Consider the following 16072-nt stretch of genomic DNA (forward strand, 5'->3'; position numbering starts at 1 on the left):
GGTGACATAGTAAAACAAGCTCCTCTCCCCTTTCTCTGGTAGATGTATCAGATTTGATACTGGTCTGAAAAGACGTAGGTTTCCTTCCTGTAGTATTATTTAGCGGAACAGATTATCTGATAATTATCTGCTTGTTGAGGGTGAGACATAGAAGCAGAGAATCAAGAGAGGTTCATGCCTGGCTGTATTTACAACACTGATTAGATGTTAAAGGTATTCTTTATGGTCGTAAAGGAGACATCCTGAGTCCATGAAAAGCATCTTAAAGCTGTTTTTTCATAGGACACAGTACAGCACAGGAACAGCTCTTCGGCCCATAATATTTCAGCTGAGTATAATGCCAAATCCTTTCTGATTACGTCACATATTCCTCCAGTCTCTGCACATTCCTGTGCCCAACCTAAAGCCCCTTGAACGCCACTATTGTATCTGCTTCCACCCCAGGCACCGAAAAACTTGCCTTGTGATTCTCCTTTAAACTTTGTTCCTCTCATCTTAAAGGCATGGCTTGGCATTTTGACCTTGGGAGAAAGATTCTGACCGTCTACCCTGTGCCTCTCATAATTATATAAACTTCCACCAGGTCTCTCCTCAGCCTCCAATGCCCAGAAAAATGGGCATTGTACCAGCTTGCATAACCTCTCTGTACAACTCTTGCCATATAATCCAGGCAGCATCCTGGTAAACCCTCTCTTAGCCCTCTCCAGTGCTGCTACATTCTTCTTGCAATGAGGCCATCAGAGCCGCAAGCATACCTCAAGCGTGGCCAGATCTATTTTACACAACTGCAACAGGACTTCCTAACTCTACCCTTAGTGGTGAAAGCAAGCCTGCCACATCACCTAGTTACTTTCAGGGAGCTATAGACTTGTTTGTTCAGTGTGAAAACAAAAAAAACAAACTGATTGTTCACCTGACTGGATTTTTTTTTGAAAGTTCAGTTTTTGTGCTCATGGAAAAGGGTTGAACAAATGCCACCTAGTGAACATTATGGTTGGCTCTTGTTACTTTACTTTCAAATTCTTCAAAATAACAATTACAACTGTCTAGAAAAAAACAGTAATCAGATCAACACAGCTTGTAAGGTCAATAAGGTAATTTTGTTCAGCCCTGCATCTCAACGTTTGGCTTCAAAGCTTTCACAGAACAGGAATTTTTAAACTACCTCTCTCATTAAACCTTATTTGTGCCTCAAAGCAATCAAAAAACTGCATTTCTTAGTAGTAACTCTCACTTTTGTTGGTCTTGACAACAAATCCCTCAAGTCCCTTAAGTTTGCTTAGAGTCAAAGTGGGACTGACTTTTCCGTGTTGTGCGGAAGCAGTGCTGTCGGTTCAAAGTGGGTTCTTAAACAGGTCCCGGTCCCGTCGGTGGACATAAAACGTCACGTCACGAGGATTGGCGTGGGAATACTCCCGTGTCCAAAATACCACTTAGTGAACATCACTAAAATCGTTTTCCATTGTTATCATTGGGCGTATGTGGTGTACGAACTGACTGCAGTTAGAATATTGCCTATATCAAGCAGCAGTGAGTCAAGGTAACTGGACTTGCTCTGTTGTCTAGAAGACGTCTTGTTACTTCGGTTCTGATCCACGATGGGTAGTCTTCAGGCTTAAAAACTCCGTGAGATGTTCAAAAGTATTGCAATCACACAAGGGTCATTAAGAGTCGCTGAGGTAATGAGAGCGTCATTAGTCTTATCTTTGCTTGAGTGGAGGTGTGAATTGTTGTGAAATCGCGGGGGTAGAGAGGTAAGTAGCTGATAGGTGGTATCATACCCCTCTCTTTTTCACCCTCACCCATCGTCCCGACAGCAAGACGTTCTCTCCCAGCAGCTCTGAGATTCTGAGGACAATGCCGATCCAGAGCCCATTCTTCCTCGTTCGTGAATCGCTGCTCCGGTGATCTGGGGGACAGAGGCAGAGGCGAAGGCCGCCCAACAGTCCGACCCAGGCCCGGCTGGGGGGAATCCCCAAATCGGCTGTTGTCCTTGCTACGGTGTGTTCCCAAGGATTGGAATGGGGTCACTCCTCCCGGCTGCTGAACATCCGGGGGGGGGGGGGTCAGCGGACGCACGAGTTTACAAAGGGACAATTTTGCCCTAGGAAGTCCTCAGCCTAATCGGCCTTTCTCACCCGCGCTCTGGACAGGACATCACGCCAGCCTCCTGCTATGTCCACTGCCTGTGCCCAACCGCCGCTGGTCCCATCTCTTAGTAGATTCCATCTGCCCCCAGTCTAATGGAAACACCACCATTTTGGTCGTTGTGGCTAAAATTTTCTGAGGTTGCCCACTTCATTGCACTCCCCAAGCTCCCATCGGCTCAGGAGCCTGCCGTACTTTTGGATCCACGGTTTTCCTGAAGATAATAGTGTCTGATCGTGGACCACTGTTGTTACGTACCCGTAACTGGGTCACTTACCAGCAAAGATAGAGAGGTCCGTTGAAATCTGATGGTACTATTTTTAACAGTATTTATTGATAAAAATACACAAAAATAATATCAATGCAAACATAGATAATATACGTCATCAATACTAAATCTAAAAGCGCGGGTATAATAAGAATCAAGAAGAAATAGCTCTATCGTTGTCTAGAGGATAATGTATTGTCCGATGGAAATATAAAAGTCACTTTAGTTCATTTAAGCTGTAGGATGCAGCTTTTTTGTTTGGAGAGAAAGATGGAGGTTTAACTTGCCCATTCCTTTTATGATGTCAATTCTTCGAGAGTCGTTGGGAGTTGGTTTCCCCGTTGGTAGCTAAAAGCCGTTCTTCCGTGGTAAAAGCCACCGGTTCCGGGGCAAATGGAAGTGAACGCACATGGCCTCCCCACTGGCTTCCACTATTACGGGATCGCTAGCGTTTCTTCTGGTGCATCTCAGGGGCTGTTCCCACAGACCCTCTTTTACCCTGACTCACAGGGTCTCAGATGTCAATCAGGTTGGAGTGATGCAATCCCTCCCTCAACCAGCCCACTTTGCCCGAGGGCTTCCACGTAGCACAGTATTGTAATACACAAGTCTGTCTCCAAGAGACAATGGCCGTTTCCCGTAGCTTTATATCGCGGGGGGGGGGGGGGGGAGGGGTCATTCAGCACGTCTCTCTCTCATTTCCTGGGTGATTCTCACAAAGGAGGGGGCTACCCTTCGGCCCCTCAGAGCCGTGGTACATTCATAACACTGTTCACTTCCTGCTTTTGGAGGCGTTCTTTTAGGAGCCACGGCCAGCCTCCCGTCTGGTTTCTACCCCCAATCCAATGGTTGGTCTAAGGGTGGGGACAACCACGCGCTGCCTTGCCCCTTCCAACCCATGTCCTGGAGCTCCCACGTTTCAGCAGAGATCGCTCATAATAACCTGCAGTCCTCCACGGGCTTGTCCCCTCCTTTAAATGCCAGAAAGGGTTCCAGCCACCGCTGTTCCCTGACCAGGAGATTGATGTAGGAGTTCCTGCTACAAGCGCACCTGGAGACAAACCAGAGCTTATCCGCTGCGCGCCCGGCAACAATAAGCGAGGCAGGTTGATGGGTTCCTCCGACAGGCAGGAGATGTCTGGGTGGCACCAGAGAATCTTTCCCTGAAAGTCTAGAGCCGCAAATTGGCACTGCGCTATGTGGGAAAAGCAGTCAACCAAGTCCCCTGTCCCAGTCACTCCACCTCCCCGCCAGGTCTATATTAGTGCGGCACCACCTCGGATCTCACCGGGTATGTGGTCAGGTCCAGTGGGAAGGGTATGGTCTTGAAGAATGTTGTTCCATCCCGGCGAAGGTAATCTTGGAGAAATCACTCATCCAGGACTTCCAGCAGACACAGGCCAGTGGCTCCTGGGGAGGGAGCCCTGTCACAACCACGGACTCGGCTGCGCAGCAGATTCGGCAATTGCGCTCCTGAATATGCACGTTTCAGCTGATTATTATGGCACTTAACTCCTTTTCGTTGTAGTGATTGTCATGACTCGAGCAAAACGCATCAATGTTTCGTTGCCTGAGGAAGTAGACTAGCTGAAGACTCGCGGCCTTCGTTTTATATGTAGTTATTCCTTTCAGCCGCGGTGTTGGCATCTAGTTTTACATTTGAGAGTTCTAGTTAACGGCTCTGTTTGCATAACGTTTATTGCTCTCCTTTCCCCTTAAAACCCTGTTCGCATTAAAGTGTGATAACTATCGACCTGCTTCAGTGTCTCTCCGCACTCGGACCACATCTGAACCAACTGACAGCTGAGTTCCTCCAGCATTTTGTGCGCGTTGCTCTGGACTTCCAGCATCTGGAGACATCCTTGTGTTTCTGACCATTTGTGTCTCTCATGGTTTTATAAACCTTTTTAAGATCACCCCCCACCGCCAGCCAGCCTGACCCGTTTTTCCCTGTAGTTCAAGCCCTCCCAGCCTGGTAACATCTTTGTGAACCTTTTCTGCACCCTTTGCAGTTTTGTGACATTTCCTACAGCTGGACAACCACAACTGCACACATTACTCCGTGTGGATTCATGAATGACATGTACTGTGGTAACATGACATCCCATCTTCCAGCTCAGTGCCCTGACTGATGAAGGCAACTGTCATATGTGCTGCCTTCACCACCTTGTCTACCCACGTTGCCACTTTCTTGCACCATTCCTTTGTTCTTCAGCTGATCCCTGACCTTCCTCCTAGTTTCTCTTTGCCCCTTTCTCTGGAACTGAACACTTATTTCATTTCTAACTATTCCCAGTTCTGAGGATACGTTTCTGACCTGAAATATTCTGTTTCCCTTTCCACAGGTTCTGCTGACCTGCTGAGTCTTTCCTGAATGTTGTCCTATGCTACCTTAATAATTTTCACATAATGTCTGCAAATTTGATGATTGAGTTTAACTTGCAATTCCTCCCACCTTATTGATCAGTTCATCAAACAACAGAAACAGAAGGGATATGATAGTTCTTTAAAATAAGCGAAGGGGCCAGGAAGGACAAATAGAGAGATATACAAAAACAGTTCTTTCTTGGACATGGACATCACTGGCAGCAATGTTCCAACCTGAAACACTGACTCTGTTTTTCCACAGATGCTGCAGGATCTGCTGAGTGTTTCTAGCATTTTTGTTTATATTTCAGATTTTTAATATTTGCAGTTTTTTGATTTTTTCCCCCCAAAAAAGTGCAGGTGCTTAAGTTCTCATAAAACAGTAAAACACTAGGAGTACCAGTATAACACTAGGAACATTCAGTTAAAATCAGAGCCAGTGATGTACTTTCTCAAACTTTTTTAAAAGTCCAAGTGAATAAGTTGAGAATGGAATGATTTAGCAGAGACCTGAGGGCAACTTTTTCCACACAGAGGGAATATGCCACCAGAGGAAGTTATTGAGGCAGGTATAATAGTATAATTAGGAATTTCTTTGATGGGTATATGGAGGGACAGCAACATGGCTTAGAGGGTATAGTCCGAACACAGGAAATTGAGGCCAGATGGGTGTACTGAAAATTTGTGCTGTTTTGTTCTATTTTATGTTCACTCAGGTTTTGTAATTCACTATCTTGGTGTCTGTTTATATATAAAAAAACACAAATTATACACCAGGACCTCCTGTTATGAGATGCCCCTAACCATGCCAGCATCTGATATTTAAGCGCTCTACTCTCTGGAATACAGAAGCTGGCATAACCCATAAGGGCCCAGAATGTTCCTGTTAATTGATAATCTTTTAGGGCACCAAGAATCGAGTATTTAAGGAGCAACTGAACGTAGGTTCAGTGCTCAATTGTAAGCCTACCAGTGATTTTGTCTGGCATTTGTTTTGTGATCAGTTTCTTGATCCTGTTTGAGACTGTGTCTCAATCCTAGCCTTGGATACTCCAGCATTTGGGTCCAAGCCATCCTCGTAAAGGATTCTCGTCACAGCACCTTCTTCTAAAAGTACATTTCTCTCCTGATTCATGAAGTTGTGATGTTCATTCCATCAACAATCTTGTCAAGTAACTGAGTCTTTGGTTATAAAGTTTTGACCTCTCTGTCTGAGCATCATGTTACATTAATTCTCTTTTAGTCTTTCCTTCTGTCCACAGTGTGTTAAATATACGAGCTGAACTCACATGAGGTGCATTCCAAGTTCCTGAGGATGCTCAGACAGATCTTTTCTATGCTCCTATTTTCAGCTTCCTAATTATATCTGAAATAAAATTTCATGTAACTTAATAGTTAGTTTTTAAACAGACATTCTAATAGCTGAAAGAAATCATTAGAGAGAAAAAAAAATCCCATTTAGTATTTCCGCTCTTTCTAGTGAACCATTTGTAACCTGTCCTCAATTGCTTTAATAGTTTTTTAAATTTTGCAAATGAAAATATTTTGCCATTACTTCTTGACTGACTGTATTTGTTTCTCTTTTTAGGCTGTTAGTTGATCCATCTGTAGTCTTGGCTTTCTCCAGCCGTAGAAAAGTTGTTTAATTGGTCAGGAGTTATTTTCTTGTTTACATCCCACCCAGACTGTTTACCTCTTCACTTCCTCCGAGGGGAAAATATCCTTGCAGCATATTACCAGGACCAGAGACAGGATCGTATCAATTACACAGCAGAGGAGTCAGTGTTTCAGCTTGGCTTTGCTGAAAACAGAGCAAGTGGGAGGTATTGAATAGCAAACCTATTTAAAGATAAGATATCTGGCAGCATTTATCTGCAGAAAGTGATGTAAGAGTCAAAGGGTCAATTTTGTCCCAGTCAGATCATCTGTAAGCGATGCGATGGTGATTGCTGGGAACTGTTGCTGTCCAAAGGCACCAGCCTCATTGAAATACTCTGCAGTATTTGAAAGGTCTAAAAAGAGTGGATGCGGAGAGAATGGTTCCAGTAGTGGGAGAGTCTAAGACCAGAGGGCACAGACCCTCAGAAGAGAAGTCACACATACAAAATGCTGAAGAAACTCACCAGGTCCGGCATCAAACAGTCAACACGTTGCGCAGAGACCCTTCATCAGGACTGGAAAGGAAGGGGGAAGAAGCTAAAATGTGGGGGGGGGGGGGGATGAAATGAAAAGCCAGAGGGTGGTAGGTGGAAAAGGTAAAAGGCTGAAGAAAGAATCTGATACAGTAGACCACGAGAGAAAGGAAAGGAGGGGGGCACCGAGAAGAGGTAAAGGGGAACCACAGTGGGGGAGATGGAAGAGGGAAGGGGAGGGGGGAAATTAACACAAGTTAGATAAATCAACATCCATGCCATCATGTTGGAGGCTACCCGGACAGACTGAAGTGTTGCTCTTTCTGAGAGCAGCCTCATCGTGGCACAGACCGATATATCAGAATGGGGATTGGAATTCAAATGGTTGGCCACCAGGAAATCCTACTTTCTGTGGATGGAATGAAGGTACTCAAACAAGCATCCCCCAATCTACATCGGGTTTCACCAATGTGGGGGAAGCTGCTCTAGGAGCACCAGTTACAGTAGATGACTCCAACAGATTGGCAGGTGAAGTATTGCCTCATCTGGAAGGACTGTTTAAGGCTCTGAATGGAGGTGAATAGGCAGGTGTAACACTTCTGCTTACAGGGATAAGTGCCAGGAGGGAGACTAGTGGGGAGGGATGAATGGACAAGGGAATTATGGAGAGAGTGATCCCTACAGAAAGCAGAGGGGGTAGAGATAAATATGTCTGGTGGTAGGATCCTCTTGAAGGTGGTGGGAGTTGTGGAAAATGATGTGTTGGATGTGGTGGATAAGGACAAGAGGAACTCCATCACTGTTAAGGTGGCAGGAAGATGAGCTGAGGGCAGATGTCTGGGAAGTGGAGGAGATGTGGATGAGATCAGCATCAATGATGGAGGAAGGGGAACCCTATTCTTTGAAGAACCAGGCAGCTCTGATGTTTTGGGAAGGAAAGCATCCTGGGAACAGATGCAGTGGGAGACAAAAGGAACTGAGAGAACGGAATGGCATTTTCACAAGTGACAGTGAGGGAAGAGGTATAGCAGTAAATCCTGCAGAGGCTGAATATCCAAATCAACACACAAAATGCTGGAGGTCGGGCAGCATCTACTGTGACTCTTTATCAGTTCTGGAAAGAAAGGGGGCAGAAGCCAGAATAAGAAGGGAAGGAGGAGGGGTACAAGATGGCAGGTACCCATCACTTTGCTATGGTCACCTGACCATCATCTCCCTCTGGTAATTTCCTCTTCTCCCTCTTCCCATTCCTCACTCTGATTACCTTCTCAGCTCTTCTCCTCTCTCACCTGCCCAACATCTCCCTGTAGTTTCCTTCTCCCTCCCTTTCTTCCATGGTCCACAGTCTTCTATTATATTCCTCCTTCAGCCCTCTACATCTTCCCTCTATCCCGTCAGCTTCTTCTTTCATCCTCCCTTCCCCACCCAACCACTTACCCCCTCACCTGGTCTCATCTATCACCTGCTATCTGGTACTCCTTCCCCTCCCCCACCATCTTATTGCAGATTCTGCCCCCTTCCTTTCCAGTCCTGATGAAGTGTCTCAGCCCAAAATGTCAACTGTTTATTCCCCACCAAGATGCTGCCCGATTTGCCAAGTTCCTCCAGCATTTTGTGTATGTTGCTCAGGATTTCCAGCATCAGCAGAATTTCTTTACGAGAGTATTACTGTGACTATTTATGCTTGGGGGGCCAGTATGATGAATCATTCCCTGGTATTTTCAAAAATATCCTTGACAAATAGAGACAGTGTGTGTCTGTGAAGCTGACGGTTAATTGGGTAATACACATTCCAGATGGTTAAGAATAATCTATTTCACTTGGAGGATATAACAAGTGCCACTGAGCCCAGTCACTGTACATTTGAATATAACAATAATGCTAAACAGTCAGCAAGTAGAATGGGACACCACGAGGCCACGGGTGCATCCCAAGAGAAACATCAATTCATTCCACCTTTGGTCTTTATACAGAGACCTGCAAATTTTTCCTTTGTAGTTATATATCAAATACCACTCTGCAAGTTGAAATTGAAACACCTCATTGCTCAGTGTATAAGAAAGGTCTCCATATTTTTCCCTTTAGATTTTTAAATCACATTTTTTAAACCTCCCTCCTCTGGTTTCAGAACCATTTTAAAACAAAACTATTTTTTTGTTGCTTATTTTATTAAAATCCCTTATTTGGGATTTTACAAGTTAAAGGATGGCAGTGGGTTGGAGATGCTCATCTATCTAGTAAATGGGGAACAGATGAGGTAAAATCGTCAGCTGTGAAGATGGTTGGTGATGGGCGTGCAAAGCTAGTAAATGAGGGGAATGATCATTGCATTCATCTGCTATAATGAAGTACCACAAGAGACTGGTTACTGTGAGAATGAACACCTGCCTGAGTGTGGACCTAGAATGTCTGTATTTCGCCAACTGCCACAATGAGTCTGCAGTGGCTCTCCACTCTGCTTTAGAGCATGTAGGCAACAGCACAACATAGGTGAGGCTGCTGTTTATTGTTATCACCACCATCCCCTCAGTACTAATCACCAAACATCTAAATCTGAGCCTCTGTACCTCCCTCTGCAACTGGATCTTCTACTTCCACATCAGGACACCACAGTCAATATAGATTGATGATAACATCCCCTTGCTGACAATCAACATGTGCATCTCAAGGATATGTGCTTAGCCCACTGCTCTACTATCTTTACACCACACTCATGAATGATTGACAGCACAGCTCAAGTACCATCTATAAATTTGTAGATGACACCACTGATGTTGGTAAAATCTCTCATGGTGACAGGAGTGAGATAGTTGAGCTGGTTGAGCGGTATTGTAAGAGCAACCTCACACTCATCATCAGCAGGAATTGATTGTGGACTTCAGGAAGGGGAAGTTGGGAGAACAGAGCAGTCCGCATTGAAGGGCCAGTCATGGAAAAGGTGAGAATGTTATGTTCCTGGGCATCTCAGAGGATCTGTCCAGGGCTCAGCACATTCATGCAGTCACTGGGAGGCTCGACTTCCTTAAGAGTTTAAGAAGATTTGGTATGTTGACAAAAACTGTTGCAATGTTTTATAGATGTATGGTGGAGATAATTTTTAGTGGTTGTATCACAGCCTAGTACGGAGGCTCCAAGGCACAGCATTGTAAGAGGCTGCTGAGGGTTGTAGACTCAGTCAGTTCCATCACAGGCATAACCCTCTCCACTTTGCATAATTTATTTGTTTTGTGATTTACAGTAATGTTGTCTTTTCACTGTACTGCTGCAAAATAACAATGTTCACATCATATTAGACAGCAATAATAAACCTGGTTATGACTGATTCTGTATGTGGCCTTCATTCCCAGTCAATGTGTTTCTTTCTCAAAGGATATAAGACACAGGAGCAGGAGTGGACCATTGGTCCCCTAGCAGCTGCTCCAACTTACAATAAAATCACAGGTGAATCCTCCACTCATTTTGATTGAACTTGTCATTGGAACAGCCTCAGGAAGCAGATATCAAAAAGACACTGCAACTACAGAGTGGAAACTGAATCTAGGTCCTAAATGGCTTAATTCTGCACACTCTTTAACACTGGAGTTCACCCACTACACCGCTGCCTATGCAGCACATCAGTATTCACACTGACGTTGCCCAGCGCTGTCTTGGTTTTAATATTCACACATTTCTTTTTAAATTCTCCCCTGGTCTTAAAAATCCTTTATTGAACAAACAATTCTATTGAAAAGTGCAAGTTGCAGTTGTACTTTCTGCTGACGTGTTCAGCAGGTTCAGTGACAGGGAACGTTGCTGTGACATTGAGATTTGGGCACCTTGAAATGTGAATTTGACAAGTTCAGCAACTCTTTCTGAAACCCCTCCAGAAAATAAGCACTGGCAACAGCCAATCATTAACATTACCAAAGCTCCTGTTCTTCAAAGCGTCTCACTTGCTTTGAGGTTAGGATGTTGTTTGCAAGCCGCAATGGAAACTGGCCCTCTTATGTTTGTTATTAGCAGCATCCGAGATCATTAGCTTCGGTGGTAATAATTATTTTTTGCCTTTATCAACCCCTGACTCACACAGAAGTAAGAACAGTTTCTATGGGAAGAAAAGAATTCTTGTTATTTTGGGTCCTGATGCAGGATCTTATGAAGTCAATTAATTTAAAGAGGAGTCATTTATAAAGGTAGCATAGCAGTTAACAAAATATTTTGTAGTACCAACAATTGAAAGATTGGAGTTCAATTCCCGCTGCTGTCTATAAGGAGTTTGTTCTCTCTGCAATCAGGTGAGTTTCTTCCCACATTTCAAAGATGTATGGCTTAGTTAGGGCTGGAAAATACCGGGCATGCTATGTTAGTACCAGTACATCACTGGACAGTGTTGGTTGTAGATGCAGATGATACATTTTACTGTATATTTTTTGGACATGTGATAAGTACATCTCATCTTTAGCTGACGATGCAGAATGAGCATGAGACTTAAACATTCAGCCTTCTGACCATCTGAATGATGGCTGACTGCAAGAAATTACAGTATTATGGACACAGTTAATTTTTCAGCATGGAAACCAACACATGTAACGTGTCGTATGACCGTAATTGTTCTTAGCAAATTTTTCTACATAAGTGGTTTACCATTGCCTTCTGGGCAGTGTCTTTCCAAGACAGTGACCCGAGCTACTATCAATACTCTTTAGAGATTGTCTGCCTGGCATCAATGGTCACATAACCAGGACTTGTGATCTGCACCGGCTGCTCATATGACCATCCACCACCTCCCATGGCTTCAGGTGACCCTGATCAGGGGGGCTAAGCTGGTGCTACAATTTGCCCAAGGGTGACCTGTAGGCTAGCAGAGGCTTATATCTCCTTTGCTAGAGATATATTTCCACCCCACCATCTTGGTAGAGGCAAACGTAACAAACCAATTAAAATGTTGAAGGGGAAGATTGGATTGATTGATTTTCTTGCATGGCATTCAATCTACTAAGCAATTATAATGGCAGAAGAAGCATATTGTTTGAGAATAATATAAAGCTATGAAAATGGAGAACACTAAAGGAACAAGAAATCAGGGCAAAGCAGAAGATGGGGAGTTGTACAAGTCTGTCTAAGTAAGTGCTATAGTTTTATATTCCTATGACAGAAACCAAAATTTGCCTTCTTCACAAATTCTAATGATTCCAAATTGCTTCACTGCCTGTTAAGTACTTTTTAAAAACAATTCCTTTCTGCTCTTCACTCTTCTCCCTCCTACACAATTTGTTTCCTTTGTAATATTTTTTAATTCTGAAGAAGGGGCATTGACCTGAAATACTAACTTGGTTTCTCACTTTGTAGATGTTGTCTGACCTGCTGAATCTTTAAGAAATTTGATGTACTTTTGAAGTGTGGTCACAGTATTAACTGTAAGGAAAATGTAGTTTGTTAATACACTGGGAACCTGCTTTAGCAGTATTGAATAAGGGGCAACACAATAGTTAGGATACCAAAGGAAAGTACTATGGCTTCTGAAATAGAGCTGGAAGATCTTTTTATACCCACCAAAGGCAGAGACAGTTTCTCAGTGTGTCATCTGATCCAAAAGACAGCATTTGTGACACCCAGCACTCTCTGCACTGTACAGGAGTGACAACCTGTATTTCTGTGCTTGGGGTTCTGGATGGAGAGTTGAGAATACCACCAATTGAGGCACGGCTGACCCACAGAATTCCATGTATGTCAACTGCTTGCAGAATGACATTGGGTCAAACTTGGCTGCCAGTTTCACAGTTTACATTGCACGTGAGATGATCAAAACTCCCAGGGTGAATGAACTGAATATTCTTTCAGAGATAAAATAAAGTTCAAGTTGTTTATTAACACACCATGAATTAAGTCACAATTTAACCAATATATTATTTGTGAAATCACAATTAGTATCTAAATTACATCCTGCTTTTCTTTACAGATTAATTACATACAGTGAAGATGGTTGTTTTCAGGCATTGAACAAATTTGATTCACTGTGATAACAGGTAGGCACGTTCTGACCAAGACTCATCCCATGAATGACACCTGAGGCCATTTGACAAGAGTCCTCCTGTACATGGATGTGAAAACAAAATCTGCGAGGTGAGGAACTGATTGATCAGTTAGCTTTAACTAGTTAGTCAGAAAGAGATATTAGGAAGACTCTGAGCATCTGGGTGAATGCCAACTGGTTCTCTTTGACACTATTCTCATCTCAGAGCTGCACTCTGATCTCCTGTTTCCTTCCAGTAAGAGACCAGGTTCAATTGCAAGGACTTTTCTGCAACATGTTTCATTTGCCCTCAACATTTTGATTGCTTCACTTTAAACAGTAACTCCATTCAGCACTGCAGTGACTCAGCAGTGAGACTGCTTTTGTACTTCCTCACACCATTTAAAAAAAAGCCATTCAGCCCACTGAGTCTATGTAGACCTACCGAGCAATTCTATCCCTCAGTTCCCCATAACTTATTCTCTCTCACAACCACATCAATACCACTGCTGAGAGATCACTATGGGGGAAGTGACCATAATTCTCTAGGTCCATGAATATGTCAGAAGCATCAGCAGTTTTCTACTTGCTATGGGATCCACATCTTGCTCCGATTTCTAAACACTTCTTGCTGCTTTATAATGAATAATCATTAATACTTGATTTTGGAACATATAAAACCACTTCTCCACTGATTATCTGTGGGCTTAACATAACTCTATTGCACATATACAATTTAACAATCAGTTTGTAAGTTTACAAAGAGACAAATAAAAGACATTACATAGTTTGTCCGAGAGCCCTTGAGTGGAAAAGCTGCTTGTTTACAGACACTCATCATGTCTGTTCCAAACTACAGGGTATGAACAGCTAAATGTGTTGGAAGGGGCGTCAGTATCATTGTATGGGTCCTGGCGATGTCCTGCAAATGAAGATAAATTAATCATGTGTTTCTTTTCCCACCATCTCCTGGCTGCACTTCACTCCTACCCTAGGTTGTTGACAGCAGAGTGGATGTGAAGATCTGCTGCAGAATCTGTGGGATTTGTTTGGTGTCCATGGCAACAAAGGACCTTCCAGCCGGCAGAGTCTGTTGGAGCCTGCAATTCAAGGCAAATTAACATTGCAAATTAAAGAGTGGAAAGCTTTGAGGGTTTTCTTTTCAGAAAGGAAGGATTTTGTGGGCTATTGTACAACCTAATAATGCATGCCATTATTCTGTATGTTATCCAGGCAATGGACAACGGCAGTGAGAGGAAGCACTCAGAGGCTAAATGTTGGCTTCCTTTCAACATAAGAGCTCTGTTTCTGCACTTTTTGCATTCAGAAGCCAGTCACCATGGTTCAACACACAGAGCACCAAGTGGCAGCTCTTAGAAAGGAAATTAAAGCACGATACAAAGACCATTGTATGTAGGGATCTCAGACTGGTAACTGTGCATAATTGTACACTCCAGAAACACCATGCATTTAACGGCATTGTTGAACCAAGATATCCAGGTTGCAAATTGCAATTTAACCTTTTCTTTTGGTATCACTTTATAGTTTATTTAAATGAAGATTCTGCACGTTTAGTCATGAATGTGTGACATTGCCCATGAACTTGAGGATAAGAAATTAGGAAGTCATGTTGTAGCGCTATAAAACTTCAACTAGACCACACTTGGAGCTTTGTACGCTATTCTGAGAGCCCCATTATTAAAAGGATATGGAGGTTGGGAAAGGTTCACCAGGATGCTGACTGGATTAGAGGGCAAGATTTTATAAGGGAAGGTTGAACAAACTTGGGTTGCTTTTCCTGGAGCATCGGAGACCTGATAAAGGTTTGTAAAATCATGAGTCAAATCAAGTTTATTGTCATTTCGACCATAAACTGCTGGTACAATACACAGTAAAAACTAAACAAAGTTCCTCCAGAACCCTAGCGCTACATGAAGCAACACAAAAAACTACACTAGACTATGTGAGACAGCACAAGGCTACACTAGACTACGTAAAACAACATAAAAACTGCACTAAACTACAGATCTGCAAAGGACTACATAAAATGCACAGAACAGTGCAGGGCAGTACAATAACCAATAAACAAGACAATTGGCACAGTACAGGACAAATTACGATATAATAATAAATGACGTAGATGTCAGTCTAGACTCCGAGTATTGGGGAGTCTGATGGCTTGGGGGAAGAAACTGTTTCACAGTCTGGTCGTGAGAGCCCGAATGCTTTAGTACCTTTTGCCAGATGGCAGGAGGGAGAAGAGTTTGTATGAGGGGTGCGTGGGGTCCTTCACAATACTGTTAACTTTGTGGGCGCAGCATGTGGTGTAAGTGTCTGTAATAGCGGGAAGAGAGACCCCGATGATCTCAGCTGACCCCACTATGAGCTACCAGATGTAATAGCAGTAGATACAATAGTGGCATGAACATGTGTGCAGAAATGCCTCCTGGAACCTTCCTTGAACATGTACAGGCAGAAGGGATTTGGTTTAATGTGAACTGAAGGCCTGTTCCTGTGCTGTACAAAAACAAAATCCAAGAACCTACTTAACCACGAGTGTCACTGAGCAGCAGTCACACCAGTGTACAGTTTGCACACAGGTTTAACTTCAGCATCTTGTTAGTCAGGGCATGGAGGGATACAGGGAGAAGGCAGGAGATTGGGGCTGAGAGGAAAATGGATCAGCTGTGATGAAATGGTGGAGCAGACTCGATAGACCAAATGGCCTAATTCTGCTCCCATATCTTATGGACCTTTCTCTGAAAGTACGAAGAAAGTGCAGAGAAATGGGCTTCCAATACCTGCACTTGGGGACTTAGGAAAAGGGAAGACCAATCAGTATCCCAACTCTGTTCCAAAATTTAATTGGGTAATAGATCATCAAAAGTTTAGCTCCATCTACTGACCTTAGTCCCATTAATCTCAGTGCTTCTGTGCTGTCTTTACGATAGTTATTTAGTTTATAATATTTTCGCTTAGTAATTCATTCAATAGTATTTTCTAGTTAGAATTAGAAGTGTTTAAAGTATATTCATTGCATGTAAAATATATCGGCATGTGATGACGTCACATCCGGTTTCGCCGCGTCTTGTGGGAAAGTACCGGTTTGAGATCAACACGAGGGTGGGGGCTCACCACGAGGCACACCTGAGCAGAAGTTGTTTT

At 43.4% G+C, this 16072-nt stretch overlaps 1 protein-coding gene across 1 annotated transcript in view; it reads right to left on the reverse strand.

Moving 5' to 3' along the window:
* Positions 1-12743: 12743 nt before the first annotated feature.
* Positions 12744-16072, reverse strand: part of vwa8 (von Willebrand factor A domain containing 8) — a 476539-nt gene continuing 473210 nt past the window's right edge. The window contains exon 45 of the mRNA XM_059967797.1: positions 12744-14007. Within this exon, the coding sequence (XP_059823780.1) occupies positions 13899-14007 (109 nt within the window). The 3' untranslated portion in view covers positions 12744-13898. The remainder of the gene's footprint in view (positions 14008-16072) is intronic.

The sequence above is a fragment of the Hypanus sabinus genome, chromosome 4 (genome assembly GCF_030144855.1).
Source record: "Hypanus sabinus isolate sHypSab1 chromosome 4, sHypSab1.hap1, whole genome shotgun sequence".
NCBI classification, from domain to species: Eukaryota; Metazoa; Chordata; class Chondrichthyes; order Myliobatiformes; family Dasyatidae; genus Hypanus; species Hypanus sabinus.